Source organism: Typopeltis vanoorti, chromosome 2 (assembly GCF_054136105.1).
Source record: "Typopeltis vanoorti isolate ZY-2024b chromosome 2, IOZ_Tvanoo_1.0, whole genome shotgun sequence".
NCBI lineage: Eukaryota > Metazoa > Arthropoda > Arachnida > Uropygi > Thelyphonidae > Typopeltis > Typopeltis vanoorti.
In genome coordinates this window covers 20,470,828-20,496,743 of record NC_143550.1, presented here as the reverse complement: position 1 = coordinate 20,496,743, position 25,916 = coordinate 20,470,828, and the positions used below count along the sequence as shown (strand labels likewise).

Here is a 25,916-nt window from a genome sequence, read left to right as displayed (position 1 = left end):
CTTTTTTATATTCCCATGATTTTTCAACTAACTGTTGTAAAATGAAAATCTGATCCTGACAGACTCTAATTTGGCATGAATCCAGCTTGTTCTTCACCAGGCTTCTCTTTCACAATCCTTCACAACCATTTCTCAAGTATACTTGCATATATCATATCAGGAACACTCAGTAATGAAATGCCTCTGTAATTCTAACATTCAGTTTTATTTCCCTTTATTTTTATATATATATATAAAGAGGTACTATGAGAGTTCTACTACAATCATCGGGAATTTGTCCCTCTGCCCAGGCTTTCTGAACAATGCAGTGCAGCCACTGTATGACTTCTATACCTCCATACTTAAGCATTTCTGGTCAAATATCATCTACTCCTACTTCAAGTATCGATATATATTCCTGACTGCATGCCTAGTCAGTGTTTTTTTTACTGTGCTGTAATCACTGCTTGTTTCATTTAGCTGTTTTTCAAAGTAATTACTGCATACTTCAAGGATATCTTTTTCTCCTGTTTTCATGTCACCTTTATCATCTCTTAATTCCTTTTACAGCATCCTGTACTCCATTTCTGAGCTTCTTCAATAATCTCCAGAATATCTTGCTACCTTCTTGATATTTATTTTCTATGTTCTTGCCAAAGTCTTCCCATGACTTTTGTTTAGCCAGTTTTACAGTGTTTAGATTTCTTATATTTGTCTCCGTATTCTCTAAGAGCACAAGCCGACTTTTGTCCTCCATGTCCACCATGGAGTTCTAATTTTTCTATCCTTGCACATAACTTCACCACATGGCTCTCTGGCTGAATCAATCAGTGTTTTCTTCAGAGCTTGCCACTGAATCTCCAAAGTTGGTTCCTGCTCTCAAACTCTTTCATTTTTTCTTGAATAATATTTGTGTATTGTAGTCTACAGTTCACATCTGAAAGCCACTCAACTTTTATTCACTTTAAAACTTTCTTAAATGTTATTCTTTTCAATATGAAATTCATTTTTATCCTGCTCAAGAGTAAATGGTGATCACTTCCAATTCCAAATCCTCTGTACACTCTGGTATCCTGCACCAATGGGAAAACATCACTATCAACAATAACATAGTCAATTAGACTTTTCTTATTCCTTGCTCTTCCCTCAATGCGAATTTGTGCACATTTTTATGTTGGAACATTGTGTTTGTAATAACAAGTCCATGTCGTGAGCAGAAATCCCACAGGTATTTGCCATTATTATTAGCTTTGTTCTTTTCTCCAAATTTTCCTAAAATATTTTTGTATGCCTGATAATAATTTCCTACTCTGCTATTTAGATCCCCAACATGGACCAACTTTTCCTTTTTCATTTTCTCTAAAGCCTCAAAAAATTCCTCCACTTCTACCTTAGTAGAACCTTCTGTGGGACCATCATCATCAAATTCCTGCCATGTACCCTCAAGGGGGTGTACAGGATATGACAGTACTACATGAAAAAATTACATCATTACTAACTTCCTATCTACAATTTTCCTCCAAATCAGTCTGTTACTTGTCAAGACTCCAACATTATCAGATCTTTTATTTCTATCGTCTAAGGCACTTTGTACCGTATCAATCCACCTATATCTTGGTCTTCCTCTGGGTCGTTTTCCTGCCAACCTGGCAGAGAACACTCGTTTTGCTAATCTTTCCTCTCCCATTCTATTTAAGTGACCATGCCACCTGAGATTAGCTCTGCTAACGCATTCCTGGATGCTGACAATGTCAAGTTCTTTCCTAATATCCTCATTTTTAATATGATATTGCCATTGATGCCATCTGTTCACGCCTCTAATCTTTCTCAGGACTCTCATATCTGCGGTCTCCAGTCTTTGGTCAAGTGTTTTACTTCTGACCCAGCTCTCAGATCCATAAGTTAAAACTGGTTTGAACACTGTCTTGTATACAGCTAATTTAGTGTTCTGACTAATTTCTCTCTTATTCCATATGAATTTATTCAATTGACTTCCCACCATACCAGCTTTGCTGATTCTGTTGTCTATTTCTATATTTAATTTACCATCTTCAGTAAAAATCGTGCCTAAGCACCCCTTCTGTGGGACCTTAGGCACAAATAAGTCTCATTGTCCAGTTCCCCATTCTCATATTTGACCACATCACTTTATTTGAGACTGCTTGCCATTCAAGAAGATTAGACTCGTATTTAGTGTTGAATACTATGGCTACTCCTTTTCCTTGATCGTCATTGCCTGAATATAACATTTGTATTTATTGCTCAAAAAGAGCTCACCAGTTTTGCCTTTTTTGTTTCAGTCACCACTATTATGTCGATCTGGTACTTATCTAATTCTTCAGCTAGGTCCATTTCTTTGCCATGCTTCTTATGTTGATAGTACTGATCTTGAACTCTGGTGATATTGAGTTGATGTAAGTTTCAGTATTTGTTCCAGTAGCTGATTTTTTTTTTTTGCTGTTTGCCCTGGTTCCCTAGCGAAAACAATGGGGGCTTTGTTTAACCGGTCGATGCCTCAGCCAGCATGAAATTCTGTCATGTTGTACCATCATTTGAAATTTTGGTTTAAGCCAATAAGAATACAATTTGGTCGGATAAATACCAAACTGCCAGCCAATCTTTGTTTGCTCAGTATCCAGCTGGATACCTGACAGGGTGCACCAAGAATAGGTGAGGATTGGACATCAGGTTAGAAGCGCTGGTCGGTTCTCCGCATTCCTTTGAAGGCTATGTGGAGGTCTCCTCTCAGTTATATAGCTTTGACCCTTCAGCAATAATACAACAGTATGGTGTAAATGGAACATTATACCAAGCAATACATAGTCTATATTTAAGCTGTAAGTCACCAGTCAGAACTGAATAAAATACAAGATGTTTTAATGTAAAATCAGTGCACACTATCTCCACTCTTATTCATCACCTATATGGACTGCAGTATTAAACCTAGTATGAGAACTGGAGATAAACTATACTGTTTTATGCAAACGATGCTGTACTCCTAAGCAAATGCTGTCCATGTGCCCAGAATTTTTCAATATGGAAAACAGATAATAGAATAAGCAAAGCAGTTTTAAGTTATACACCTGATATTAAATCTTTGATGAAGTGTTTTATTTCTAATAAAGCACTTGACAAAGATTAAATACTACAGATAGGAAAGTTGTGAGAAAAATACTGAACAGATGGTATAAATGGCAGACTCATTTGAAAATGAAGATATCAGAAAGGAACTAGATATTTTTAGCATTCATGAATGTGTGAGAACTAATCTAATACGGTATGGTCACTTTAAACAAATGTTTGACAGCAAGATGAAAAACACGAGTGGAAGACCAAGATTTAGGTGAATTGAATCAGTGTCCTAGAAGACGTATTGGAGTAATAACAAGTAACAGACTAATGTGGAGGAAAATTGTTTATATGAGATTAGTAATAATGTAAACTTAGCATGTTAATGATGCTAACTGCCAAAAATTATTTTACTGTATGTCCATTCTACAGACAGGTGCATTTTTGAGTTTATATGGCATGTTACATGCAACTTTTTTTTTGGTAGAATTTATTGTTAAAATTGGCATTTGTGAACATCATTTTATATATATCATGTTTATATGATTTAGAAATCAATTTTGGTTGAATCAATCTGTTATATTTTGCCATAGGTCTCAAAGTATAGTTCTGGTTTTGAAATTCACCCCCCCCTCAAACAATCGTATATTTAAGTCTATAGTAAGACTGAAAGCGGCGGGACTGATCAATTAAACATTGTGCTTATTTTTCTTTTCATTATGATTACTTCCTACTTCAAATTCCTGACATGTACCCAAAAAAGGTGTAAAGGACATGAAAAACTTACATTACTAACTTCCTTTGTATCTTCTAAGGCACTTTTTACTGTACCAATCCACCTATATTTTGGTCTTCCTGTGGGTCTTTTTCCTGTTCAACCTGGCAGAGAACATTTGTTTGGCTAATCCTTACTCGCTCATGCTACCTGAGATTAGTTCTGCTACCACATTCCTGGATGCTAATAATGTCAAGTTCTTTCCTAATATCCTCATTTTTAATATATTGTCATTGATGTCATCTATTCACGCTCCAAATCTTTCTCGTGACTCTCGTATCTGTGGTCTCTAGTCTTTGGTCAACTGTTTTATTTCTAACCTAGCTCTCAGATCCACAAGTTAAAATTGGTTTGAACACTGTCTTGTATACAGCTAATTTCTCTCTTATTCCATATAAATTTATTCAGTCGACTTCCTACCATACCAGCTTTGTTGATTCTATTGCCCATTTCCATATATAATTTACCATCTTCATTAAAAATTGTGCCTAAGTAGCTGAAATGTTTTACTTGTTCTACAGGTTCTCCATTCACAATGCTTCTGCCTATTTTCATTCTCTTGTTATTGCTGACCTTCATACCAAATCTATTACAACATTATACAATTTAGTCAGGGAATCTTGCAGACTTATAGCGGATTTATTTAGAAATATAACATCATCCGCATAAAGCAAAGAGCTAACATTAGCATATCCGATTTTGATATCAGGCTTAATACCAATTTTCTTCATAATGTAATCCATATAGATAATGTACACCTTTGTCTAACACCAGATTTAACATTAAACCACATTCCTGTACTTCTTTCAATTCTAACTGCTGACTGACAACTCAAATACAGAAAAAGTAATGCTTGATATAATGCTCCATTGACACCATGCAACTGTAGCGTTTTGAATAGTTTCTCTCTTTGCACCTTGTCATATGCCTTTTCCAGATCTACAGAACTTAAATACAGATCTTTGTTACATTTCCATGATTTCTCAACTATTTGTCATAAAGTGATAATCTGATCCCGACAGTCTATTTGGCCTGAATCCAGCTTGTTTTTCCTCAAGCTTCCCTTCCACAATCCTTCTCAAGTATACTTACATAAATCTTACCAGGACCACTCAGAGAAAAACCTCTAATTCTCATGTCTTATTTCCTTTTTTATATATGGGTACTATGAGAGTTCTACTCCAATCATCTAGAATTCATCCCTCTGTCTAGGCTTTGTGAACTATGCATTCTCATATGAATATCCTATGATATATATGAATATCATATTGAGCAACTGCAGCTACCATTCCACATTTCAGGATTTTGATGGCTTTTTCTACTTCAAGTATGGATATGTATTCATGATTGCATGCCTGGTCAGTTATTTTTTTTCACCACTGCACTGTCAATGATAGCTTCATTTGGCAATTTTTCGAAGTGATTACTCCATAAATCAAGGATATCTTTTTCTCAAGTTTATCATCATCATCATCATCGTTAATCCCTCTTACAACACTCTTTCCTCCATTTCTTAGTTTTTTCAAAAGCTTCTAGAATATTTTGCCACCTTCTTGATATTTATTTTCTACGTTCTTACCAAAATCCTCCCATAACTTTTGTTTAGCCAGTTTACATAGTGTTGTTTAGCTTTCTTACATTTATCTCTGTATTCTCTAAGAGCACAGGCTGTCTTTTTTTCTTCAACAATCTTTGTGTATTTTAGTCTACAGTTCACATCTCAGAGCTGCTCAACTTTTATTTGATTTAAAATACTTTCTCACATGTTATTTTCAATATGAAATTCAATTTTATCCTGCTGAAGAGTAAATGTGATCACTTCCAATTTCAAATCCTCTGTACACTCCAGTGTCCTGCACTAGAGAGAAAACATCAATATCAACAATAACAGTCAATGAGACTTTTATTCCTTGCCTCTTCCCTCCATGCCCTCCATGCAAATTTGTGCACATTTTTATGTTGGAACATGGTGTTAGTAATAACCAGTCCATGTCCTGAGCAGAAACCCAACAGGTATTTGCCATTATTATTAGCGTTGCTCTTTTCACCAAATTTTCCCAAAATATTTTTGTATGACAATCATTTCCTACTCTATTTAGATCCCCAACAAGGACCAACTTTTCCTTTTTCATTGTGTCAGTTGCTTTTTCTAAAGCATCAAAAAATTCCTCCACTTCTACCTTAGTGAAACCTTCTGTGGGACCACAGGCACAAATAAGTCTCATTGTCCAGTTCCCCATTCTGACATTTGCCCACATCACTCTACTTGATATTGCCTGCCATTCAAGAAGATTAACCTCTTATTTAGTGTTGAATACTATGGATACTTCTTTTCCTTGATTGTCATTGCTTGAATATAACATTTTGTATTTATTGCTCAGAAAGATCTCTCCTATTATGTTGATCTGTTACTTATCAAATTCGTCAGCTAGTGCGATTTCTTTCCAATTCAGACTTCTTATGTTGATACTACTGATCTTTAACTCTGGTGATGTTGAGTTTGGGTGTGTTTTAGGATTTTTTTTTCAGTAGCTCACTTTTTGCTGTTTGCCGTGGCAAAAACAACACTGGCCTTGTTTAACCAGGCAACACCCCAGCCAGCTTGAAATTGTCATGTACCATCATTTTGTATTGTGGTTTAAGCCGATAAGAATACAATTTGGTTGGCTAAATCCCAAATTGGCAGCCCATCCTCGTTCATTCAGTATCCAGATAGATAGCTAACAGGGTGCACCACAAGAAGGTAAGGATTGGACATTTGGTCAGAAGCCCTGGTTGGTTCTCCACATTCCTTTAAAGGCTACATGGAGGTCTCCTCTCAGTTATACAGCTTTGACCTTAAGCACCCCCCCCCTTCCTACATTAAATACCTTTTAAAGAATATATATTTTTATATATTCTTGTTCCCTGAACCACTGAAGATACTGTTATCAACAAACCACAACTTATGGCATTTCTTTTGTGTTCTCTTCATCCAAACTTATTCTCATTTTTATGTTGGAACACAGTGTTATTAGTGATGTCCATCTCCCGAACAAAATTCCTGCTGTGTGCGAACAGTTAATAGCTTTGCTGTTTTCTCCAAATTTTGCCAGAACAGTTTTGTATGTGTTCATTTGCTACTGTGCTATTTAGATCTCTAACAAGAACCATATTTTGTTGGTTGTCCTGCTCTAATGGCTGTCATTCCTCTACTACTTCTGCACTTGAACCTTGTGGGACAATAAACACAATTCTCCTATATCACTAATTAAAATTGGCTACCATTCAAGTTCAGGTTGGTGTTTTTAATGTTGAACACCATATCTAACTCCTTCCTCTTAATGAATGCTTATATCCCAATGATGTATGATTGTAGCAGTAATCACAACTGTTTATATTTGTCTCACATGTTCATATTTTGTGAAATACTTCTTAATTCTTTATAGCTCATACTACTTTTATGTCGATACTTCTTGTATTGATGGTAACAATATTTAATTTAGAAGTTGAATTTCAAAGTTGACTTTGAATATTTCCCACCTCCACTCGTTTCCTAATGAAAACAGGTTAGTTTAAATGGGCAACATCCTGAACAGCATGACATTTGTTCATGTTATACAATGCTTGTGGTTAAAGCCAATACAGAATATAATTTAGTTGGCCAAGTCCTGAATTTGCACATCCACATTTCTTCAGTATCCAGGTGGATATACAATAAAAGGACACATCAGGAGAAGCAAATGTCTTCACAGGAAGCTCAGGTATAAAATGATTGGAAGAAAAGTGCATGCCTCATGGAAAAGAACATGTATCAGGAATGAGGGTGAAAGCTTTATTGTATTAAAGAACTTTTCATGTAAGTTATCCATATCATTAATTTAGTTCTTCTATGTGTAATTAAGTTCTTAGATATTGTTTGTAATGAGCATTTAGGCAAAATGCTCTTAGGGAAGAACAACAACAACAAAAATAAATAAAAATAGAGGCTACATAGCCTAGCAGTTAAAGGTTTGATGTTAGCTAATCTACATATGGAGCTTACCTTTAACTTGTTAGCTACTTCCACAAAGTTTAAAACCCTTCAAACCATTATTTATAATAAGACTGTTCTATCTTACTATTTCCAGTAACGGCTGAAGAGTTTTCAATTGAGTACTAACTATGAAAGCACATGAAGCTACATAAGCAATAATGAAAAAACTAACTTATTTTATGTCATTTACCCTGGATATAATAGCCATCTCTGAGTCCACCAAACTTTTCCTGGCCTGCAGTATCCCACACATTGAACCTAACAGGACCACGATTTGTATGAAATACAAGTGGATGTACCTCAACTCCTAATGTAGCTATAAAAAAAAGGTATTAATGATCAACTCATATTTTGAATGCATTTATTAGTACTATTTCACATCAACAATGGTATTATGAGAGGGAAAAGAAACGAAAAATTATTTTTCGGTTCAAATATAAATATTCAAAAATAGTTTTGTTTTTCTAACTATAAAAGGTTTATCGTTACTTGCCAAATGAACAACACACCATTTTGAAGTTGACATTAAAGGACAAAAATTCACTTTTACACTTATAAAAAAAAATAGTGGAAGAGTTAATTGAATGTCTAATTAGATGATCTAATAGTCTTTTTAGATCTGCCAACTAGATGGTGATCTTCACTTCATTTTTAGAAAGAAAAAAAACCATATGACCATACATTTTTTTCACATAATCCTTGTCAAAAATCTGGCACCACCAAGACTGGTACACTGAGCTTTCTCGATGTTCAACTGAAGTACTATTGTTTCAGAAAATAAATCTCTCTCTCTCTCACACACACACACACACACACACACAGTCTAGCCATAAATACTGTTACAACTTGAACAGTACATAGGACCTTTAATAAGTCATATACCTTTCAGCACATGCAAACCATGTGTGTAACATACACATGGCAGCACTCAATGTTCAAAATGTTCCCCCTTTTGACTTCATGCGAGCTCGAAGCCTGTGGAGCCACATATCAATGGCAGCACAGACAGCATCAAACAGAAACACTGACCACTCCAAATCCACCTTCAAGCTGGTGATACTGGGGTGTCATGTCTTGCAGACTACTCTCTCAAGTTCTGACCACAATTTGAGATCCAGATTCAGATTGGGACTTCCAGATGGCAATATGTAGTCAGGCACATTAACTACCAACCACTGTTGTGGTGCTTGCTTCATGGGCAGGGGCAGAGTCCTGTTAAAAGATCCACTGCTTACCATGAAACAAATATTCAGGGCTGCACCAGGTTCTAGCATAGCGTCTTGACACCTTTCTGGCAGAAATGCAACTTGGATATCCCCTGCTGTCACCCCCCCAGGATGGGAGGGGACTAACGCATCACTAGGTGCTATGGTATGGGCTATGCGACTATCTGAGGCACACACCGATAATTTTGGCAGTTAAAACTCTTCAACAGTGAAAATCTTCTCATTTATCTATTATTCTTGTACCACTGGAGGAGAACCTTTGATTTTAATCACCTTCTGCCACATAAGCTGGTGTTAGGAAGTGTCCAGCAGAACGACAACAACAGGTTCTCACCTCCCCCCTCCCCCCCACACACAGTTAATACACTATATTGTTCTCTGCAAAATGTTCATCTCTTGTGACATCAGATTCTGACAGGATTACTTTGGAGCGCTCACAAGCTGTTGCATCATAATACAGAGTGTTGTCGACCTGTTCTTTGGCAGTAAGGAACATCTTCTGTATTGTTATAACGGTTAGTAGTCCAATACACAAACGTCCTACTGATCCTGAAGGTTTTTAGCATGTTGAAAATAACAGGTGATTGCATTCCAACCTTGTTAAGTGCTATTACAGCAGTTCTCATAATCTTCACACTGCATGTTATCCATATCTATCTGTATGCACGTAATGGAACCAAGCTCATGTAATTCTGTGAGCAGTGCGGAAGTTGTAACAGTATTTATGGCAAGACTATGTAAAAACTGAACCCCCCCCCCCCCAGTTAAATGACTAAAACTGTTAAATAGATTCATAATGATAACAAAAACTGTTCACAGCATTCCACCTGAACAATGCAGATGCAAACCAACACCTCAACCTCTTTTTCTGTGACAAAATGGTAGAACATGAGTCTCACCCGAAATACCTTGGAGTGAGCCTGGACAGAAGCCTAACCTATAAAAGGCACATCACCAACCTGTCCAACAAAGTTAAAACAAGAAATAATATCTCATGGCTTGCTGGAACAACCTGGGTTGTGGTGCTGATATCTTAAGGTCGTCTGCACTAACCCTCATATTCCTTGCAGCAGAATACTGTGCCCCTGGGAAAGAAGCGTGCACAACATTATAGACACCCAGCTAAACTTTACCATGCACACAATTAGTGGGACACTGAGAAGCACCCTCTTGCCTGGCTGCCTGTCCTATCTAACATTGCTCCACCAAATATACAGAGAAGACAAGCCTCGATTAAAGTGCTTAATAAAGTAATGAGCAACCTGCTCCTGCACAAGACTCATAAATCCACCTAGTATTTGCCTAAAATCAAGAATCCCTTTCTGGTCCATGGACGATCTCTCTTCAGCTGCCTTACCATTAACACCTGACATGTGGAGTCATAATGGCACAACAATCTTCCAACAAATGGTTTCCTGGTTGAAGATCCTCGTGCTCTGCAGTCTGGTTTTGCCCTTTCTAGGAAGATTGTCATCTATCAACAGGATCAGAACTAACCAGGATAGATGTGGCTACCTACTACATAAATGGAGACATCAGACCATCCTTACTGTGACTGTTCCCCTGTGGCCCAGATGATCACTCATATTGTGAATGACTGCCCAAGGCACCAATTTCATGGGGTGGTGGCCTCCAGGACATCCATGCGATGACAGATGAGGCCCTGGATTGGCTTTCTGGTCTGGATATTGACCTAGCTGCTTTTGCCATAAGAATAAATAAATCATGATAATGTTGAATGATTCACAACATGTTTGCAATGTTAATAATGTAGAGCCAGGCGAGTTCTAACTGCTGCCTTATTAATGATTCCTCTTTGCACATACAGTGGAAAGGCTTCTGTTCAAATCTCATCAAGAATGCACAGATTTTTATAAAAGGTTATAAAAATATACTTATACTAGTAATCTGCAGCAGCATTTGCAGTTCTAATAGATCTGTGAGTGAGTGAGAAAACATAAATATGAACATAGTTCAAAGAAACTAAAACTATGGATGATTAACATAACAGTAGCAGTATATGCAGAATCAAAGTAAGTCACCTTTTATATGTGCTATCATTATTATTTTTTTTTAAAAAAAAAGGAATTATCAGATAAAAAATAATATACAGACAAAAATGAATTTAAATAAGAATTTCTAAAGTGAAAACATACCAACATATTTTTTCTCAAATTCTCCAGTTAAATGTCTCTTGACAAATGTTGTTTTGCCTGTTCCACCATCACCAACTAAAACACACTGAAAATTTAAAATATACAAAATATTTTGTCATAAAACACATTTTTAATTTGAAAGTACAATCATAAAATAGCAAATTTTGTTTCTTTAATAAAAGTATATAAAATTTATACTTATGCAGTGATTAATTCAAATGAGTATACTTTAAACAGCTGCCTCTATGGAAATGATGCAACATCTGCATGAAACCTGGAGCCAGAGCTGAATGCAGGAATCTCAACTTAAGAGTCCAATAGGTATTCCTCCCTCCCCCCACACACGCCCAAGCTTTTGCAGGACTCCTATATAAGAAGTTTGGATTTTGATTTAACTAGGATACAGAAACCATCTACCACTTAAAGTTAAGTGCAAAAAGCTGTTCTGATTTACAGTGGATGCTCTTAAATGTCCTGCTGAATAACTGCCATGAAGATAAAAGAAAAGGCATGCTTTTAATAAAAATTTCACAAGATATTTCAATTCTTTCCAACCAAAAGGTGAATGAGACACTATCCTTGCAAGTATGTAGTAGCATGAAATTCCATTTGATGAAGTCCCACGACATCCACTAATATCAAGAGGTACCATATACACATGGCATTTTCTCACAGCAGTTGCATGGGATGGATGCTGCATGTCCATCCCACCATGTAGACTTTGGTACTGAGAAAAGTAACTGTTGAATTTTGTGTTTGTGTGTGGGCATCGGGAAAACAAAGACCAATGAGAGATGGTTTGTGTGTTAAACTTAATTATTCTCCTTGAATGTCTTAAGTTTAGGAAGAGAGACAACTGCCAATTTGACAGTGTATATGGAATAATGTTACAAAGTAACAATACAGCCTGCCTGTTTAAAATGAAGCAAAAAGAAGAATGATTCTGTTGAACACAGAATCCAATTATTTGTTTACCTTATAATATAGAAGTGTGAGAGAATGTTGTGACTGAAGTTACAAAAACTTAAATCTGCAAGTGGAAATTTTAACAACAAAACTTTCAAGTTTTTTTTTTTTTAATCTAATGAGGGTGAAAGGAGAAGAATCTGAAGTTCTATGACAACTTTACAGTAAATAAGAATGTTATTGTTAAATTCTATGAAATTATTCTATTTGGTATTTCAGAGGTATTAAAAAAAAAAAAAAAAAAAAAAAAAAAAAAAAAAAAACATTTCTAGTATGAACCATAAGGAGTAAAATGCAAAAAATTGTTTATTCAGTTTCTTATGCTCTATGCACAAATCAGGAATAAAATGCAATTTGGAAAAACTGCAGCAGCTGAATTCCTGACTATTTTTCATAGTGGTAAGCAATAACATTAGGCCTGAATATATTTCCCCATTCAGACAAACCAGAATGGATGAGAATCCAACATATCGTAACCTACATCTCCCTCAAAGGGGATGTCAAACTTCTGCATTAAGCACTGCCAGGTGGTAAATTAGTTTCATTACCAGGTGCAATACCACCACTTTACTTGCTGGAAGGTCGAGGTGACCAAAATAACATTGGGAATTATGAAAATAGACGAGTTTACATTTCCCACCATTTCTTTCAACATGCATTATTTCCAAATTATGTCAGATGTAATGGAAAGACCAGCATTTCTTTTTGTAAAGTATACATCTTCAAAACTAATTCTGCAGAGTTTCCAATCTCAAGCTAGAAAAAGATTCCAAATATTCTGTGGGGGTGTGGCTAAAGGAAGTTACTTCAATGCCATGACTTGCAAAGGATCTGGGTAACATTATTCATGTTCCTCTCATTCTTGTTGCTTTTCATGGCTATAAACACATGATGAAATTTACATGCAAATGAAAGCAAATCTTCCAAAGACTTACAGATTCATTTCACAATAAATAGGGATCTTAGTTCCAACCTCAATGATATTCATTTCCATATCCACTTTGCAAAACCATGTCTACTTTTTCTAATAACTCAGATTCCAGCTTCAAGCACTACTTATCAGTTTTCAAAATTACACCCTCTTTGAATATCATAAAAAGGAAACATTAGTGCATGTCGCTATGATATACCATGTAAGAGCTCCAACCAGAATCTCTTCTTTGATCTTTTGCTAAAAAGACCAGTCTCATTCCATCAAATTCATTTGCTGAACAATCACCAATGTCACCAACCATTCAAATGTAAAAATAATCAATTTAAAATTATGAATATTTTTACAAATTGTTTATGTTAGTACATTATTAGTTTTGATTTCATAACACGTATTGTCGGCACTTGCGATGCGCCCATTATTGATGTTATTTTGTCAAACTGAAATATAAAGCATTTAAAAAATGTATGTACTTACTGGATTTGGAAGTTGTTTTACTTTCAGAAATTTTATTGTAGAATTAAAATTATCTAGTGTTGTATTTTAAAAAGACATTCTCGTTATGCTAACAGAGACAAATCAGCCATTATACCTAACTGCTTGCTTGCCACTTTCATGGAGTGTGCATACTTGCCGGGGAGTTTGATGTGTGATTGACAGCTGACAGAGCGTTCGGTATTGGGATAACAAGAAAAAGCTAATGGAAGTTTAAGAACGCAGAAATTAAGTTATGTGACAGTCAGAGGAATATTAATAGAAGATTCCGAAAAAGGAATCTTAGAACTGAGAGTCTTTAAAGTGGAGGAGTTAAGACTGTCAATAAGTAGTGGTAAATAAAAGAAGATATTGCAATTCTCATTCAAAAGGAATGTTCGAGGAAACGCTGATTGGAAAGTTTCATCTGTCTTAAGGACGCTGGATCTATCTGTTATTTCTACTGGTAAAGGAGACTGAATTAGCACAATTTAAATATGTTGTTTATGAAGTAGCAGAAACTTTTTTCCTCTGGTACAAAAATTAGTAAATTGTGCATCAAATTGAACTGCAAGACGTAAGAGTACTTATACTCTGAATTCAGAATATTTATACTTCAGAGATAGGAGGAATAATGTGTGCTACATAAGGATGATAAGAAAGGATCCTATGGAAAAGAAAATTTTATATCTTTGGAAAAGGCCTTAACAAAGAAACCGACTATGAACATTGTTATTGTGTAAACAAGGTGTTTAGTCTGGTAGACGTGATTAAGTACATGTTAAACTAGTAGAACGAGTCAGAGAATGGATTATCTCTAAAATGTAGGTTTATTTTAGGCCTTGGATCCAGTATTTTGTAATTATTTAATAATAAATGTCGTGCCTTATATCATTTAACATTACTAAAGTTCCAAATCAGATTATCTCCACAACTTCTAGTCATCCTTTTCATGGTTGAGTTAGTCTCCAATTCTTCTGACTCAATGTCCTTCAATGCCACTCCCCACAACTCCATATTCCTAACCACTGCTGAAGTCTTGGTTCTCACACAAAGTCCCCCCCCCCACAAAAAAAAAAAAAAAAAAAAAAAAAAAAAAAAAAAAAAAACAGCATATCACAAGACACTTGAGAAAACTCCAGCTTCACAGTGAAGCTGCAACTACATATTGCAAAAAAACATCCAAATCTGATTTTTAAGGGCCAAATGCAAAAATACTGGAACTGAGCATTAAGCATTCTGGTCTCTTGCCATGGCCATTAGGTGCAATTCCAAGCATTTATGACAATGCAAAGTATCCCCACTCTAATAAGCTATGTCCACCATAAAACCTCCTCTAGCATTTTGCCAGAAAGGTTAAGAACACTGAATACCTTACAACACTAGAATATATTCCAAAGGGTGAAAAGGCTGAACATAATAGGAGTAAAATGGCTGAATGAAAGCACTGTTAAGGCAACACAAGATATTGGTTGGTAATGATCAGGCCAGGAAGGTGACTTGATTGGTAAAAACAGCAAAAGTGCAGTATGAGAAGAAATTAGCTAATCAAACTAAGAAAAATGACTATGGGAGGATGATGCTATTTGACACTGGCAGATTGGTAACCAATGCAGAGGAAATAGCTGAAGCATTCAATGATCAGTTTATGAATGTATTTCATCCTCATGAAGGCAACACTGAGAGCTGGAGTGTAGAGGGAACTGATGGTGAATGAGCAGGAAGTATACGAGGAATTAAGGAAACCCTATGGTAATAATTCAATACAATTTGATAATATAATGCCACGTGTATTGAGGTAATGCTCTATGGGATTAATGGCACTTTTGGTGCACCTGTTATTAACACGAGTCTTGCAACACTTGAGTACAAATAATAGGCCAATCTGCATGTCTGGGATTGTTGTTAAGGTATTCAAGTTGACAAGGAGTTCAGAAATGGGTCGATAAAAGCAGTGTTCTTTATGATGGTCAGATGGGTTTATTAGGGAACAGGTTATGTTTTAACAATCTGCTTACATATTACAACAAAGTGACAAAATTCACTTGATAAAAGAGGAGCATATTCAGTGGTGTACTTGGATTTTTCAAAGACCTTTGATAGACTGCCACAAGACAAGCTAGTACCTAAATTGACACAGATGGGATTAGATAACAGACTAGCAAGTTGGATAGCTGACTGGCTGTCAGACAGCTATCACAGTGAATGTGGAGGAGTGGTATCCCAAAAGAGGAAAGTCACTAGTGGAGTGCCACAGGGTTCTGTTTGAGAACCATTATTGTTTAACTCTAACATTAATGACATTAAGACTAACATGCAGAAGCAAAGAGGTTACGATTCACTTGTATACGGCTTGGATCTGGTCACATGCACCTTTTTTATTGCCTAGTTTTCAGGTGGATGAGGATGTATCAGAGAGGTAAAGAGGAAGTTTACTAAGTTAGTATCAGGTCTATGGAATGTCAGATATGAGGAGACAGAGAGAATCCAACTTACAGAGACTTGCGAATAGAAGAGGAAGATATGAAGTTGGTAAAGGATTTGTTACCAGATTAATGGGGAAGAGATTTTTCATAGAACAGAGGGAGGCAAAAGGTATTAACTAAAAGCCATCCCCGAAAGCTATCTGTAAACTGAATGGGTTTAAAGCAGTTTGATGATCTTTTTTTCATGAGAGTATAAACCTCCTGTCATAAGTCTTTTGACTCCAAGGAGGAGGTTAGATAAAATCTTACTACCATACACAGAAACAGGTCTATATTCAGACTAATCCAAGCAAGGTAAGAAAAGGTAACCAAACTAACATACGATTGTTCTTACTTTAATTTCCCCAAAAATAACTGAGAAAGTCATCAAAAGCCAACTTCAACCATGGGTAGATCACCAGCTCATTCTACAATCTCTTAGCCATCAACACCTTTTAGAATAAAATCATGAAAAGCTTAGGAGAAACTCATGTGGTCACTCTTGAAATTTCTTGGGTATTTCAGGAATAGCACAGCAAAACCATCTTATGGTTTGCCTTCCTTATGATCTTTACAACTGGGTTGCCAAACTCCTTTCTGGCCACTCTCATGTCCTTCCTGGTGGACAACTCTTCACCAATGCTTGAGTACCCAGAATTTCTGCAATTTATCGACTTTTTTTGTAAATAAAAAAAAGTTCTTGCTGATATTAAATCCAATCCATAGCTATGCTATACACTGAATTCCTCTTTATCTCTGACAAATCTTATAGTACATAATCATCAGAACCTTTAAGATCTTCCATAACATGCCTTAAAATTCTGATCATCTTGATATCCTTCAGTGGGATGAAGATAGCATTGTGAATTTAGATACTACCAAAAAAATTGATCTCTTAAGAGAAAGATCCCACTTCATCTTACTTTTTGACAATACCCAGATGTCCAAAACAAAATAAGATTTTTCTTCATGGACTGACCGACCTCTAGCCTCTCCTGACAAATACATTAGTCTCTTCAGCCTAAAAATAACTTGCTCAAGAAACTTTTCACTTGCACAATTTAATACTATGTAAATCCCAAATCATCCTTGCTCTGGAATACTGATCGCACAGTTGTAGCTATACGGCACCCCCCCCAAGAAGAATGCTTGATGGTATCCAGAAGAGGATAGAGCTGAATCAGACAGGTCAATGGATGATCCTTCTCAGATTCTCTCTCTCACATACAATTCCACCTATATACACTTATTTCCATTGAAAATGTTTTGAGCTTGGCCACTTTCTTCAATACCGTAGGAACACAAGAAGCTGTTAGTCAACATGCATTTGCTGTTCAAGCTTCAAACTCAAACTTCTGTCTTCTTGCATTCCATCTAACTCTGTTCTTGGCAACAGCCTACCACCTTTTTGTCCCAAAGCTTACAGCCCTCAGCTGTTTGAGAATTCAAGAAAGACTCCTACTACATTAGATTTTTACGCTTTTTTTTTTAACCTAATGAAATGACAAATAGAATCACAGAATTAATGATGGTATTTTCTCTTGCCTCAACTTATTGGTTGGTGGGTAGCATGAGTTGTTAGTTTGTTTGGTAACTTCATCCATTTTCGATGTTACTCATTAGGTTCTTGGTCTTTGCTCCATCTCCTCAATCAAATTTGTAGGCCAGTCTGATAGGTGTCCTATCATGTCATTTCTGCATTTTTCTAAAAACGTATGTAAAATGTCACTTTCTTTGGTTATCTTAATACTTCATTTGTTACTCTTTCTTCCCATGCAATTTCCAGCATTCAGCACCAAATCTTGAATGTGCTAGGAGTCTTCATTTGTCTCTTTTTTTGAAGAGTCCATGTCTCTGATCTGTAGAGGGCCATACTTCAGAAAGCTTTTAATAAAGTGCTTTTGTTCTCAATGACACTTTGTTAATATAGTTATTTTCTTGTTAAATGCTTTTTTGCTTGTGCTATTCTTGTTCTCATAACTCTTCCATTTCTCCCATCTGATGTTATTAGGATTCCTAGGTCGGTAAATTCTTTTACGTGTAATAATCTTCTTCCATCTATTGTGATATTTATGATTTGCTCTCCATTCCTGGATATTCATTTCATGAATTCACAGAACTTCAGATTTCTTTCCCCTTTACTCACAAATTTTAAAAAAAGAAACTGAAATACAAATTGCTAAAATTTTCCATATGCAGATATCTGTTTTTTGTAACTTTAAAAAGTTTATGTTCTGCAATATTACCCATACCTTTTTTCAATTTTAAGATAAACTGGATCCTGTATTTTTAAAAATCTTCATTCATCCATTTTAAAATCTTTTTTTAAAATGATAAGTTGCAAGTTTCTACCAAAAACAAAATTTTCTACAATAAAATCTTGACTGATGACATTCTACAAAATGTCAAACCTGCTGGCCTTCACCCCTCCCTTAAAACACATGAAACTCAAGAATGGATAATTAAGCTAAATACCCTAACTCCCTTTATGTTTCCATCCCTCCATATGCATCAATATTATACACTACTAAATCCACCACTCCCATCATTCATTCTTCAATAAATTTAACAAAGTACTGCAAAATAAATAAAAAAATAAGGAATTTACTTATACAAATGAAGTATTCAATTATAATTGTGTTCTTTATTAAATAAAAGAAATCACACCAAATTTAAACAAGAATATATGGAAAATCTCTAGTACAAAACTAAATTATATATAATTGAATATAATCAGTTTATAAAATTCATACAACTCTGTGTCTTAAGTGAGAAATTGTGCATGGGAATTTTTTTTACCCTTTTTCCTCTTTTCACCCTGAAATAGTCCTTTATTCCACAAACTTAACTGTTTACACTAAAAATCCATAAATAAGTCTTCTTTAAATGTCTTTCATATTTTCTAACCTGCTATACAATGCAATTACTGACACACACACACACCTTCTAAGGCTAATTATATATGATATTCCCAAGTGAAATTGATACAAACAACACAACTCACTCAATCCACATGCAAAACAAAGACCTCTTCAGTGGAAAAACAAAGATGACACAGAAATTCATCATGACAAATAAACAAACTAACAAGAGAAACTTGATTATAGAAGTCAATCCAACGGTGAGGGCCAAATCGCTGAAAACTGGTGTTAAAATGCTGCGGAGAATTTGCCATTGTGCAGACTACGCAAGTGTTCCGAGGTGCTTAAACTGCAATAAATTCCACCATCATACACGAGACTGCAGGGGGAAAACCACCTATCCATTCTGCTCCAAAGAACATAAGTTCAGCAAGTGCCCATGAAATAAGTCCGAGATGAACTGCATAAATTGCCAAAATCACAACAAGCGTGCCAAAACCAAAAATGGCTGCAAAACACATGGCACTAAGCAAATGCTGCCTGACATACAACTACTACTATACAGCTCAAAATTCAAAACAGATCATTTAAAGCAATAATAAAGCTAACAGAAACAGCACTACTTGCCTGGCATAAGGCTGTAAATAACTTAACAGAAGAACTCATAAATAGAAAAAAATATAGGCCTAGCATTAATACAAGAACCCTACAACATCAACAACAAAATATGCGGCTTTCAAAGTAACTATAAAATATTTTCCAAAGGATCAGAAAGAAAGAGCTGCAATACTCGTGGTCAACCCTGAAGTCGAGGGAATATTAATTTCTCAGCACAGCAACGAGGACTCTGTACTTATTGAAATTACGTAGAGGAATTAAAACTTTTGCTAAAAGTATGTATCTAAACTATCATGCTGACATAAAATATGACTTAGAAAATATGGGCAACATCGTGATTCAACTATGGCCTAACGTTACTATCTATTCCAAGTAGGGAATTTGATGCTAAGATTCCAGATAGTAACGCCCGTTTGGTTTTATAAGAGCATAAACAATAGAGGTAAAAATCTGTTAAGAGTTCTTAGCATCAAATTCCCTACACGTACTAAACGACAACTGTAACACTCCATTTGAAAATACCAGAGGAAGCAGCTTCATTGATCTGACAATAGCAAACAACACTATTTTACCATGGGTTTCTGAATGGAGATGCGAAGAAGAGAAAAGCTGTTCTGATCATTGCATATTAAGATTCATTATCAGTAACAAAAATTTAAAACTGAAAAGACAACAAACCATCATATTAACATCAAGTACTTCATCAATAAAACCAATCTAAAGCTATTTGTAAAAGCATTAAAAAGAGAATTTTCAACTTTCATGCCTAATCTCAGAACATCACATAAATGGGATCAGCAAACAACAGCTCATCTTAGACAAGAACCTAGCCATCTGGGCATCAATACAAGCTGATACAGACTTCCTTGCTTCTGCGCTTTCATCAGGTCAGAAGAAATACAGTGACCAAACACTCAGAACAACCAAGAAGCTAAACATCGATGGAAGAAAATCAGTATTTTGGTGAAACGACAAACTAACAGTTGTAAGAAAATGTGTTAATGCACTCAAGCGACTTTATCAAAGAACATAAAATAACCAAGATTTAAGAGAGAGAGTAGAAGACAGAACTACTACAAAGCCCAATACAGCTATCAGGAGAACATAAAATAACCAAGATTTAAGAGTAGAAGACAGAACTACTATAAAGCCAAATACAGCTATCAGTCTAAAATTACAAATGTGAAAACAGAATCATGGAAAAAATTCTGTACTTTCAACTGTATCAAATTTTTGGAATTGCATATAAAGGGTGTCCCAAAATTCACGCAAGATTTAAATTTAGCGCCATTTATGCGGTAAAGTGTTGCCAACGAGAAAAAAAGGACAGCGTGACAGCTGACAGTTCAGGGTTATTAAAAATGGAGCTCTACACAAAAGAACAACGCATTTTCATTGTTGAGCAATATTTTAAAAATAATGAAGGTTTGGCAGCTACAGTTCGCAATTTTCGTACAAAATATGGTCGGAATAGTGATTTAACTTCATCAACTGTGAAAAAGATTAATTAAAAAATCAAGGAAACTGGATCAATTAGTGATCTTATACACTCTGGCCGTCCTTCAACAGAAAACATCGAAGCAGTTCGTGAGAGTGTTGCTGAGAGTCCAGGAACATCCATTCGGCACCGTGTTCTTGAAATGGGCATTTCGAGAAGCTCTCGACAGTGTATTCTCACGAAAGATTTGCATCTTTATGCTTACAAAGTTCAATTGACTCAAGAACTGAAGCCTGCTGACCACACACACAGCAAAGAGAGTTCGTTGAATGGATTATGGAACAACAACAAGTGGGATGCTTATTTTTCGAACAAAATCATCTTCAGCGATGAGGCTTATTTTCATCTTGATGGCTTCGTTAATCGACAAAATTGTCGCATTTGGGGTTCAGAAAATCCACGAGTGATTGTTGAGAAACAAATGCATCCACAACGTGTCACTGTTTGGTGCGGACTTTGGGCTGGAGGTATCATCGGTCCATTCTTCGAAAATGCGGCTGGTAAGGCAATAACAGTTAATGGTGCTCGCTATCGCGACATGATAATCCAGTTTTTTGTGCCTAAATTGCAAGATATGGATGTGGACGACATGTGGTTTCAACAAGACGGTGCCACATGCCATACAGCCCGAGAAACAATTCAATTACTGCATGAGTCATTTCCTGGTCGTGTAATTTCCCGTTTTGGTGATCAGAATTGGCCTCCCAGATGTGACTTAACGGCGTTGGACTTTTTTCTTTGGGGTTTTTTGAAGTCTAAGGTTTATGCCAACAAGCCCACGACCACCCACGCCTTGAAGGAGGAAATTGAGCGCTGTATCAACGAAATTCAGCCACATTTATGCAAAACTGGCATGGAAAATTTCGACAAGAGTGCGTATGTGCCATCAAAGCCGTGGAGGCCATTTACCCGATATGCTATTCCATGCATAACCCTATACTGTATACTTCATGAATCAATAAGAAATTACAATTTTTAATTAAAAACCTGTGTTTTCTATCAAAATTACTTCTTGCGTGAATTTTGGGACACCCTATATAAATTAGCAGCAAGAATAAGACAACACCTATATTATCAACTATCAAGAAAACAGACGGCACCTACACCTACCTGAAACTGCAGCTGTTATTATAAGTAAGTTTATTCCCAATGACGATGAATCAACAGATGAAGAAATCCACAAAGCTTAAAATGAATGAAAATAGACATACTCCCAATGATGACGTATTTACAACTAATGAAATAGTCAGTAATAATATCAATGGATCCAACAAAAACTCCTGGAGAGGATGGAATAACTAGCAATATACACCTAAGAGTGTTTGTCAACTTCCCCAAATTCATAACAGTTTACAACGAATACTTAAAAAGAGGGAAATATCCCTCTTTTGCTAATCCTATATGTTTTTCCTTTAGTATGGAAATGCTCTAAAATTATACCGAAAATCAAACCAGGAAAAGACACAGCCAACAAAATTAGCAAATACCAAATAAATATAAGGCCAATCAGTCTCAAACATTGCTGGCAAGGTGCTAGAAAAACTTCTGATAAACCGAATAATGCACTATGTCTACTCAAGAAACCTATTAAGCAGCAATCAATATGCATTTAAGACTTCAATCAAGTTTAGTAGACAATTATGGAAGTTAAACAGTTCACAGAAGACAGTCTACAGCAAAAAAAGACGTACTACTGATCTCACTATGTACAAGGAGCCTTTGATGCTGCGTGGGGGCCTGCCATAATCAATTAAGACATTTAAAATGCCTAAAAAACTTAATCTATCTTACAAAAAATTATTTTACAGACAGAAGAGCAACCATTACATTAAAAACCACAGCTGTAACGAAAGAAGTCAAACAAGGCTGCCCGCAAGGCTCATGCTGTGGACCAGGCTTCTGGAACATACAACTTGCTGTTATAGTGAACCACCCACTATAATAAACTATTACTGTGGTCCCTATGAAATTGTTATAGGGAGAATTGACTACAATAGAAGAATGCAAAATTCTCAGTGTGATTTAACTAAGATGCACTGATATGTTGTTAGATAAACATTTCACTACTGAAACAAAAGTCATTGCTTTTGCCAATGATGTGACAGCATACAGTTAGAAGTAACAGCCAACGAAGAACTCTTTAAAATTGCAGAGTGGGCACGTGAGAAAAAAGTTACCTTCCATAACATCAAGTCTAAAGTGCTCCACATCTCGCATAAAAAAATCAAAACAACCCGTAACAGTCTTCTTAAACAGGGAAGTTCTTGAAGTAGCCAGCGAGCTAAAATACCTACGAGTAACAATAGATGAAAAATTTACCTTCAAACATATTTCATATGTTGCATAAAAAAAAAAAAAAAAACTTACGAATTGCAAACCTTCTAGCAAAGTCGACAAGTGGGGATTAGGCCAACGAGCACTGAAAAAGATATATACCAGAGCTGTACTGCCATTAATATCTTATGCTGTACCTGGCTGGAAACATTCACTAAAATCAAAGAAAAACCAACAAAAGCTAAACAGAGAACGGCTTATAGCCATACATAATTAAAGGATACAGGATATCTTTCGAGGCAGCTTGTGTTATTGCAGCTCTAACACCGATCTGCCTGAAAATCTCTAATATATGAAGTCATTTCCGGAAGATATAACGGAAATTCCAACATTAATCCAAACTGCTAACCAAACATCTGCTTCACTACAGTAGGTGGCCTCGCCCAGCAAAAGAAAACAAATATTAAGGAGAAGGAAAGCTCTGAAAGTGACGAATTCCATATATACACTGATGAAAGCAAAAATGGATGAATGTCGGCTGTTCTTTCATTGCATATAACGTGCAGTCCATTATACAAGAACACTGCTCCTAGACTGCATCCTCTGTTCCAGCAATCAAGCAGAACAACTTGCTATAGTTCCACTTACCTATCTCCAGGAATTAGAACTCAACACCTCTCATCAAAAGATGAGAACAATTTACAGTGATAGTAAAAGCACCATAGACGACATGAAAAACCAGAGCAACCATATAGATTTAATAGAACAGACAAGAAATCTGGTTTGGAATCTCTGTCGAGGGATGGGAAATCAAGTTCTGTTGGGTGAATGCACATACTGGAATAGCAGGAAATGAGAGAGCAGATCAGCTGGCTAAATAAGTGGCTAGAAACAAGTTACCAAAAGTGCTCAAAATCTGCTATAAAACACTTGCAGAAGAAAGAAGCCTAGAATTGTGGGGAAAAAGAATGGAAAACATCAAAGAAACAGATCAACAAAAGAATTCTTGCCAAGAATCAGAAACAGACTCCAGCTGAAAACTAGCGATTTCTCCAGGTTTAACCAAACTACTAATGGGACATGGAAAACTAAGACACTACCTACACAGATTCCATAATCCTGGAATCCCCATCATGCATTTGTAGTCCACACCTTCACCAGACTATTGACCACATACTTTACGAATGTCAGCTACTGGACTCCATCCGGATGTCCCTAATACAACAAATCATCACTTCTGGAGAAAAGTGGCCGGTGTCAGAACAGACTTATCGAAAAGTATTACTTAGAATTAATTAAATTTGCCAATAAGATCAACTTCCAGTTGTGACGTAGCATAAATTACTGATATTACATGAATTATATAGTGTAAATATAAGTATATATAAAAATGGATGTAAAGGTCAGAATATGTACATATAGATGTAAAAATATAAATATGAATATAAAATTGGAAATATAAATGTTAATCAGTACTTGGAAGTTACATGTGATATACAAATTGTATGCAATGGAGCATGTAGGAATAAATTACCTACTGGTAGGGTTATTATTGGGAGAAAAACACACGCACACAGTTCGTTCAAAAATTTTCGGTACTACTTTCTTGTACATTTTGATAATTCATGCATTGTCAAATCTTTTAAATGAACCAAGCTGCTGCTACTAGGCATGTTATCTTACTTTTGATATTGAATGAATAAGTAAATATACTGCATAGTTCCATTTCCATTTCTCTTAACATTAATAAGATTTTTTAGAATGCTGAAATGATTATCGACTTGACTGACTACAGCAAGCATCATTATAATAAAAGACTGAGAAGTCCTAAAAAGATACAATGTTGTGCTAAAAGAAATTTATTATAGTGAACCACCCACTATAATAAACTATTACTGTGGTCCCTATGAAATTGTTATAGGGAGAATTGACTACAATAGAAGAATGCAAAATTCTCAGTGTGATTTAACTAAGATGCACTGATATGTTGTTAGATAAACATTTTAGCACTTTTTTTTCTTTCTTTTTTTCTTCTTAGTCCTCATTGCTTGCCACAACTCATTTCTCTCCTAGTGCATGCACCATATCCCCCCCCCCGCCATCCTCTTTTACTGTTGCATGGTCTGTTGCATCATTTAACTTTCAGAAACAGTATTATCACAACTGTTCTAGGACAAATTATTCAAACATTTTTAAAGGAAAAGGTGACAAATAGTATGAATTCATGTCACCATGATCAGTCAATTTATAAGACTGAAATATGTATGAGAAATCCAGGGAAAGAAGAATGGTTACATAATGCATATGCATTAAGTATCCTATTGATGCTAAAAACGACTTTTTTTTTTTAATTCCACTCGCCAAAATGTTATAGTACATTAAATACAAATGAGAATGGAACAATGGCTAGACTATGTGGAGGCATCATCTGGAGACCAAACGTGGTACTATAAATTTTGGAGCATTTAACCAATAACCATACCAATACACTGAATGTCCTGTTACGCTGCTAATTATTATTATTTGTATATTATCTTGCTTTATTTCTTTATAACCTCTCAACAATAAAACATTTTCCTCAATCATAATTAGGTCCTTACCCTCAATAG

General features: G+C 35.7%; 1 protein-coding gene across 2 annotated transcripts in view; it reads right to left on the bottom strand.

The window, feature by feature from the left end:
- The window catches only part of LOC150108864 (GTP-binding nuclear protein Ran), an 87,295-nt gene that overhangs the window by 30,147 nt on the left and 31,232 nt on the right, over window positions 1–25,916 (bottom strand). For both annotated transcript variants that reach the window (XM_090403859.1, XM_090403850.1), the window contains exons 3-4: window positions 11,221–11,305; window positions 8,029–8,154 (exon numbers count right to left, since the gene is read on the bottom strand). In XM_090403859.1, coding sequence (XP_090259985.1) covers window positions 8,029–8,154; window positions 11,221–11,305 — 211 coding nt within the window. The remainder of the gene's footprint in view (window positions 1–8,028; window positions 8,155–11,220; window positions 11,306–25,916) is intronic.